At 35.7% G+C, this 8,408-nt stretch overlaps 1 protein-coding gene across 1 annotated transcript in view; it reads left to right on the forward strand.

The window, feature by feature from the left end:
* The window catches only part of pth2ra (parathyroid hormone 2 receptor a), a gene marked incomplete in the record, with an annotated part of 54,996 nt that extends 48,347 nt beyond the window's left edge, over nucleotides 1–6,649 (forward strand). Inside the window, 2 exon segments of the mRNA XM_014024865.1 lie at nucleotides 2,800–2,841; nucleotides 3,406–6,649. Of these exon segments, the coding sequence (XP_013880319.1) occupies nucleotides 2,800–2,841; nucleotides 3,406–3,792 (429 nt within the window).
* Between the last annotated feature and the right edge of the window lie 1,759 nt (nucleotides 6,650–8,408).

The raw sequence follows: 8,408 nt of genomic DNA on the forward strand, positions 1-8,408 counted from the left end.
TGTGTGGGGAGGGGGGGTGGAGGGGGTGTGCTCTGCCATGAGGAAGTTCGGCTTAAAGACATGTCCCAGGGCCAAAGGTGTTTCTGGTCCACACCTGTCGTTTTGCTCCTCAGCATGGCTTCCTAAAAATGCTGCAGGATTTCTCAAACATGCATGAATGAGTCAAAGCAAGGCTTTGGGCATGTTTTTTATGAGAGTATAACATTATAACATGATATAAAACTCAAAAAAGTTGATTTTACATGATATTGCCCCTTTAATAGGAGTCACACTGACAGTGTGTGTGTTTACTCTGCAGGCACAACGTCATAAAGTTAACTAAAAGGCAGAAACAGAAGTTACGTAAATGTTTTATTTACTCCTCAACGTGAATCATTTCTATTTTTGTGAGTGAAAAATGATCATGAAAAATTATAATTATTTCATAGATTACATAACTGATGGAATGCTCATAATTGATCTTGATGGCTACAGAAATATAATGAACTCAATGGGGATTGATTGTATTTATCCACCAAGCCATTAAACCAAGTGTTTTTATGTTTTTTTTATTTTTAACAATAACAACTGAAGCCAAAACCTGACATTATTTTTGCAGCATCCAGAGACTAAAACACAATTTTATGGCAGAATGAGCACAAAAAATGACTTTGACATTCAATTATGGGGAATAAAAAAATCAACCTTAACCTCATCACTGAGATCAACTTTTTGTTAAAAAGGTACAGACACACAAATTACAGACATGCTGATTTATGAGCAGCTAAAGAATCCTTGCACGCATCAAGAAAAATCTTGCACAATCTTTTAAGGTTAGAAATTTGTGGTGGGAATGACTTTTAGTTACTACAACGTTAAATTCCAGCTAATTATCTGTAAAAGTGACGAGTTGATCCCATTTATTTGTGTTTGCTAACATGGATTAGCTGTGACCGCTGTTTTGAATGGAGTTCACTGCAAAAACGAAACAATTTTAGACATACACAAAAGTGTTTGCTTTGTGCCCAAACGTTTTCCCAGAGAGGACCAAAATGAAAATCTATCCAAGGGTTGTGGGTCAAATTCAATAACACAATACTTGAAGTGCAAATACTTTTTTTATTTTTTATATTAAGAGCCAGTGCAGTGGCCTACATTTTCTTTGTTTGTTCTTTTAGCCCGTGYGGTTGGAGAATGTTTGACATAAAGGCAGCAAAGCTCATGAAACATTTTATAAGTTGTTAAAATTTGAGTATTTGCAGTCYTATAAAAAGTTCAAATTAACAAGTGTGCTGAAATATAATCTAAACACTGTATCTCCTTTAGTTACTTTTATTTCATGCTTAACCCTCCTGTTATTGTTGTTTTTGAGGAACAGCAATATTATTCCTGGGTCAGTTGGACCTGGGGAATATTTAATCATGTGTCAGAACCCAAAAAACATTTTATGTTTGATTATTATCTCCATTTCTCACCATTTCATTTAATAGTTGTGTGTTGAAGTATTTTTATTTCTCACAGATAAAAGATCAATGGGGTCAGTTCACTCGTTTTTCATAAAAAATGTACATTACATTTTTTATATCCACTGAAAAAACAGACACACAAACCCCCCAATGATTATACATGAAATTATTTTATTTATTCGATTTTTTTTAATTGTTTTTTTTTTATTTTGATCTTTGTTGCATGTAGACACAAGGGTGGGTTGAGGTAGCAAATATTTGAAATGAACCATTTCAATTTTGTATGTTGATCATACTTAATAAGACAAATAGAAAAAGTTTCATGCAGGAAAAAAATACTTTTAACTATTAAAAAAAACTTTTAAAATGGGTCAGTTTGACCCACATCATGGGCCACTTTTGGCCCATGAGCCCCACTTTAGGCACCTATAATCTAGACACAAATGTGTTATGTGTCAGTTTATGACATGTTTTGATTAAAAGTAAACTGGAGTGTATTGTCTAACATGACCCGTGGCCCCCAGGTTTCGTAGAGAACAGCAGAAAACCCAGCACACAGACAGAACATGAAGAATTTATCAGAGAAAGACAAAAAAAAAACAGAATGTGGGTAAAAATAAGAAAAATAATGCCAGAGTTAAAACAATTTAATTTAGGTAAAATGTGAACAAACGTGAAAGGATGCGGCGCTTCACAAGCAGGATAAACAGGAAGTGATTCAGCTAAATATTCTGTTGTACAGCTGAAGAGGAAAACAAGAATCTATTTTTACCTCAGACACAAGTTCTTACTAAGACCTGTTAAAATGGATAAATATCTGGATGCTTCAAAATAATTTTTGAATGATAGGTAACTTTTCGTGGAGCCATCTGTTCTGCTTTAGTAAAAAAAATAAATGAATTAAAAAAAGACAAAATCAGAGACAATGTTGTTTACTCTGTAATGAATACATGGAGGTTACTAAATTTTGTTACATTTATCTGAAAACATCATCTAATCTTAAAGGTGAGCTTTGTGCACACATAAAAACATAATCTTTTCACCATGTAACATGCTATCATTCTAAAAGTTTGAATAATTTAAATATCACGTCCCAAACAAAATGAGTAATGTCGTTTTCAGACCCTCACAGAATAACCATCATGACTTTCAGTAATCCTCCACTTTCTCAGAAAGCTTCAGGTGCCTCCCGTCGTGCTGTGAAACAGGAAGTGAAGCAGGTCACGACACAAGGAGCCCATTTTCTTCTATTTTTATTAAATTTGTGCTCCAAACAGCAAAAGAATCTGTTTTTTTTACTCTTAAAGCCTTCTTTGAATCTTCATCACAAGATCTGCCTTTTTTTTGCTCTCAGGGCTTCTTTGTGTCCATTATCTACTGCTACTGCAACGGAGAGGTGAGTGGGCTTTTATTTTCTTAAAGATATTTATCACAAAAAAACAGCAGCATTGTTAAAAAAACGTCTAATTTGACCTAATTACTCCAGAGAGACACAAAATATAAAAGCACTTCCTGAGAGGTTATCTACACAAAGATTTTTTATTTGAAAAGGTTTATTTCCTCATCCGTTTCCTAAAACTTCACAAGGTTTTTGCAGAAAAACAAACTTATTTATAAGCAAAAAAAATAAAATAATAAAAAAAAAACATTTGTGCTCATAAGTGAACCTCTATTTTTATACTTTTGCACAAAATCAAACTCAAAAAAGAAAACTAGAGCAGCGTTAACATGTTTTTTACAGCCTATGGGTGTTGTTCGCACGCTAAACATGTTTTCAGTTTTCTTTTTTATTTACATTTTCAGTTTTTGAATGGAAATTTGATTAGAGTGCGAGTTAACAGAATGCTGTGGCATTTTTAGAGCTCAAATAAATACAAACGTTTTATTTAACTCTATTAATAAACTTTTTTCCCTTTATGATGTTTTATTTTATTTTTTATAAATTAATGGTTTTCTGCAGGTCCAGACAGAAATAAAGAAAACGTGGACCCGCTGGAACCTGGCCTTTGACTGGGAGGGCTCAGTGGTCTGCGGGCGGTACCGTTACGGCTCCGTGGTTGTGGGTCTGAACAACAACAGCACCAGCAGTCAGTCTCATCTGGCGGGCGGGGGGCTTTCCACGCGATCCACCACGGTGGCGTCGAGCCGCATGWGTCGGAGCGCAGGCCCCCCCTCCATCAACGTGCACGCCACCCTCCCGGGCTACGTAATGACTAACTCGGACCCGTCCATACCCGAAGAACCCGAGGACAGTGGCCCCAAACAGGTGGATGACATCTCACTGAAGGAAAACCTGCCGGTCCTGAATACGAGCGCGACGGCAGAGGATGAGGAGGAGACTCTGTAGCAGACAATAATAATAATTATAAAAGGAAAAACTGTGAAGAACTCTGCAGATGGAGCTTTGCAACTCATTGTCTGCTGGAATTCAACAGAATTATGACAAACAAACAAACAAACAAACAAGTCTGACTGAACTTCAGTAAACGGAGAAGCAGTTCTAACTCCAGATATGAGAGGCCATTTAGGCCATAATCCAAACTTGCGCTCACATTCACTATCAAACCTGAAACAGCAACTAGAACTCATGGACATCTTTTTTAAACTCAACAAACGAAAACATGAATGAAATACAAAGTAAAACCTTAAAAACAATGATTTATCATTGGAAATGGACATTTATACGTGTTTAGTCTCATCTTGCTCGGCTGTGGCTTCTGGSTGTTGGTAAACAGTGATTTACTCTGTTAGGAAGTTGAATAAGATAAGATAAAGCAAAGAGCTCTTCTGTTTCCTGTGAACCCAACTGTAAATATAATTTACTGGATTTAACATAAAATAGAGAAACAGTGTTTCACATGGTGCACAGCACTGATTGTTTGATTTTAGGTGAATTTATTTGAATTTTGTAACCTCCACTTTTGCTGTCGACTGGTATAAAACCGCAATCAAAACAAGCACACTGATGATTGTTTACAGTTTAAAGGAGTATAAAGAGTTTGTAATAAGATGGAGACAGCAGTAGCAGCATGATGACTGAGAAAAGTAAAGATCCCCCAGAATGTTGCAGGTTGATGAAATTAATTTTTTCCAGCGAGTGTTCACAGTTTTTTTAATTTAATTTTCAGTATCTTTTTCATGAACTCGATGAAATAAATAACATTCATGCAGATGATAAAACAGCCCCAAAATTTAATTTATTTTTGTATTGTGGATCCTAAGAGCCGAAGAAACATCTGCAACTTTTAATTTTTTTCTCCTCTATGTTATATTTTTTGGTCACTTTACAACTAACTTTCGGCATTTTTTAGGTTTCCATGTATGAAGTTAAATCTGGTAACCTGATGTGTTAGATCAGGATCAATAATGGATCAAGTCAACACTGACTTTCAGTTTTTAGTTGTCAAATTAAAAATAAAGTTGAATAATTCCATAAATCAATCCAGGCTGTTTTAATCTGCTAACCTATAGGCCTATATCTAACCCAGATTAAATTAAGTACTKTTTAACCMTCTTGAGTAAATTCACAAGCCTAGTCTCTATGTRAAKCTATCAATCTGATTTTTAACTTCAGCAGTCATAATGTTTGTAACTGTAACTTTGTTATTTAAGTCAAAAGACACTATAACTATTATTATTATTATTATTTCTTTTTGTTTCATTTCAAAAGCTGCACATCAACTAAAATATAACTTGATTGGCTACACAGCTGTGGTGTCAGAATGAAGCTCAGAGCTGATTGGCCGATTCTAGTTAATCAATCGTGTACAATGTATGGGTGGGACATAAGGGGCTTGCCACACATTTTGTGCTCTGGAGAGTCTATAGATGAACCCAGTTGGTTAAAAGAGGTGTCAATCAAGAGAAGACCATCAATCGAATTGTTTGAACAGCCTATTRTGCAAATTCAAAGTGTCTGGTAGCGAGGGTCAGGGTATGAAGAGGAAGGAAGTACCCAAAAGCTGAAAATGTACCGCGGGCCGTACATTGAGGGTTAAGAAATRTTCTGACTTTAATTTATAGGATGAAAAATGTAAAGAGAACGAGGGGCCAGGCCTAAAACATTTTTTCATAACATTGTCAATTACACATTTTTTCTGCAATTACAGCCCATTTTTTAATCTTACTGTTTTTATTACGTAGTTCTTTCAAGTTAGTTTTTCTTTAAACATGAAGTTAATTCAGCCAAATCTCAGTGAAATAAAAGGGCTCAGACTTTTGTCTTTGTCAAAAATAAGAAGTTACAATAACTGATTCAAGACGAAGAGGTCACACAGAAAATCATTTTGATATTAATAAAAGCTGACATTGATAACTTTGGTGTATGTCTATAAAAACAAAACATTTTTTTCAACTCAGGTGATGTGGAAACACTGTTGACCCTGACCGCTAACAGCACCTAAAGTCACTAAAACATTTGCAAACTTAATCTGCTGATCTGCTTTGACCTGGTTCCTGCTCATGAATTCACAGGGATCTAAMTTTCATCTCAACATTCAACAAGTGCCTCATGCCTAATTAGTGGTAGATGCTTTATCAGTTGACATTTTTTGCACCTTTTCTCATTTGTGCTTCTTATTAAACAGTTGATATATTGTACTGTTCAGCTTACATCAGTGAAAACAATGCAACAGAACTGGTGAGGGACCAAAACTGTGTTAATGCCCTTTTTTTATCGTCACGGTCCATAAACATCASCAAGAGCCAAGGGAAAAGTATGAGAGGCCCTTTAGGCCAGTATGTGTGAAAGTACATGTGAGAGCAAGTTTGAATTATGGCTTAAACGGCCTCTCATAAAAAAAAGACTTAAAACGTGAGGTCAGTCCACATTGTGAATAGTTGTGCGTTTTGTAAAGAAACAAACAAAAAAGTGTTTAAAAATAAGCAATGTATTTTTTTTCCTTTATGTAAATTGTTCACATTTTTCACCATAAAGACAACATTAAATCTAACTCYACTGTCAGTCATGCTGGCTGTTAAACARTGGAGGAGAGCCGGTGGTTATTTARCTGTCTGTTTGTTGCATGCGTGGTCCTCTGCAGCTGCAGAAGCTTTAAAATCCTGACTTGAAAGAATGGTTTTAAAACATTTTAAAAGCCAAATTCATTCATTTTTTCAATGCTTATCTGTGTTTGTTTTTTTTAAATGATCCTCTTGTCTATCCTGTCTCTTAGCTGAAAATAAATGTCTAATGATTTCTGCAACTGCTTGTCAATCAGCTTTTAATTTCTCTAATCATAATGCAATGCAGGTGTTTTTAAATACCATACACATTGTTAGTGTTACAGATATGTTTGTTGCATTTTGTGTCTTCACTAGAGAACACTTCTGCATKAGAAATATGAGGTTATTTTAGAGGATGGTGTTTTTATTTTGCAGTTGTTTCCCTTGCAGAACAAGGAGAAGATAATCGACTGCAGCCGGAGGCAAACTGATGCCTCAGCACTTAAAGTCATCTTTGAGAGCTGGAGAGAGGGAAAGAGTACAAATATTCTGTCACTATTATTGACAATTGATTCATCTTGGAGCACAAAAATAAAATAAAAAATAAAATAAAAAAAATAAAAAAACCTTCTCCAAGCGCTGACAATGTTCTTTTCAAAGTAAACTGAAAACGTCAGGTTCACCAATCAACTTTACTCAATATGTAATGTTTTATTAAATCCATCATTGCCACGTGTTTGGAGTGTTGRACAAAAGACACTTCAGATTTATTAAAATGAACTGAAAATATTGCCTCAAACTTAGAACCACTTACCACAGACCAGAGTGAAAGGACTCTGAATAGCATCTAAACTCCCAAGACAGACACACACACACACACACACACACGCACACGCACACACACACACACATTAAGTTTACACAAAAAGCCAACATTTGCAGTGTGGGCCCTCCGTTTTACATTAAACTCATCAACTCATCCTGCCATGTGGTCAGTCAGCTTCTGATGGCAGCCAATTCTTATATAATCAATGCTTGGAGTTTGTCAAAATTTGTGTTTTTTTGTTCATCATAAGCCTCTGGGATTAGGGTTGGGGGAAGATTTTYTAGCCAAGGACCTAAAATCTGGATATCTTGTTCCCTGATCCACATCTTTATCCCTTCAGCCTTATGGCRTGGTGGTCCGTGGTGCTGGAAGAGATGATGTTTGTGACCACACTGGTTTTGATTGGTTGGGATGTTTAGGTACTGATCTTTATTGATGGCTATGCTCTTAGGCAAAAATGTGAGTGAGCCCACTCATTTGGCTGAGAAGCAACACCCCTTACGTATGACACAGGACTGATGATGGCACTCAGCTGTGTGTTTTTAGCTAATTCCATAAACAATTGRAATAATTCATCAAAGAAAATGAAAATTTCTCTAAACCCTCAGCATTATTCATCACCCCTTTCAGAATATCTGCCATTCACTTTGTGTGTCATTCCTGAGCAGGCTCATTGTTGTTGGTACCCTGGTTTTTGTCCTCAAAGTCCCTTTCATGCTTTGACATAATTGATTTTGCTTCATTGCATGTGGCCATGGTTACAAGAAGAAGAATATTTTTTTCAAGCACCACCCTCCTTTTAAAACATCCAATCTGCTATTGTAACTCAACCTGCATGGCCATGTGTGTTTTGAGAGGACCATCAGCAGATCGAGTTTCAGCTGGTTTGTAATTCAGCTGATTACTCTCATAATGTTCTGAAGTAACTGAGGTAGCAAACTTTGCGATGGTTAACATTTGTGTCAATCTCAAGTTTGATATAAAACTCATCAGTGTTTAAACAAGACATCAAAACTCTTTTTTCGTACTTTATTCACGCCACTAAATTTCAGAGCGAAACTGAAGTTTTCTAAACAGAAACTATGGTGTGCCGTTTGTAAAGTTACACAGTCAAAGATTACCACCAATACTTTTGTTTTATTTAGCCTTTTATAAGAAAAAAAGAACAGATTTATTTTTCAAAGTCAGTTTTT

The sequence above is a fragment of the Austrofundulus limnaeus genome, unplaced genomic scaffold (genome assembly GCF_001266775.1).
Source record: "Austrofundulus limnaeus strain Quisiro unplaced genomic scaffold, Austrofundulus_limnaeus-1.0 Scaffold443, whole genome shotgun sequence".
NCBI lineage: Eukaryota > Metazoa > Chordata > Actinopteri > Cyprinodontiformes > Rivulidae > Austrofundulus > Austrofundulus limnaeus.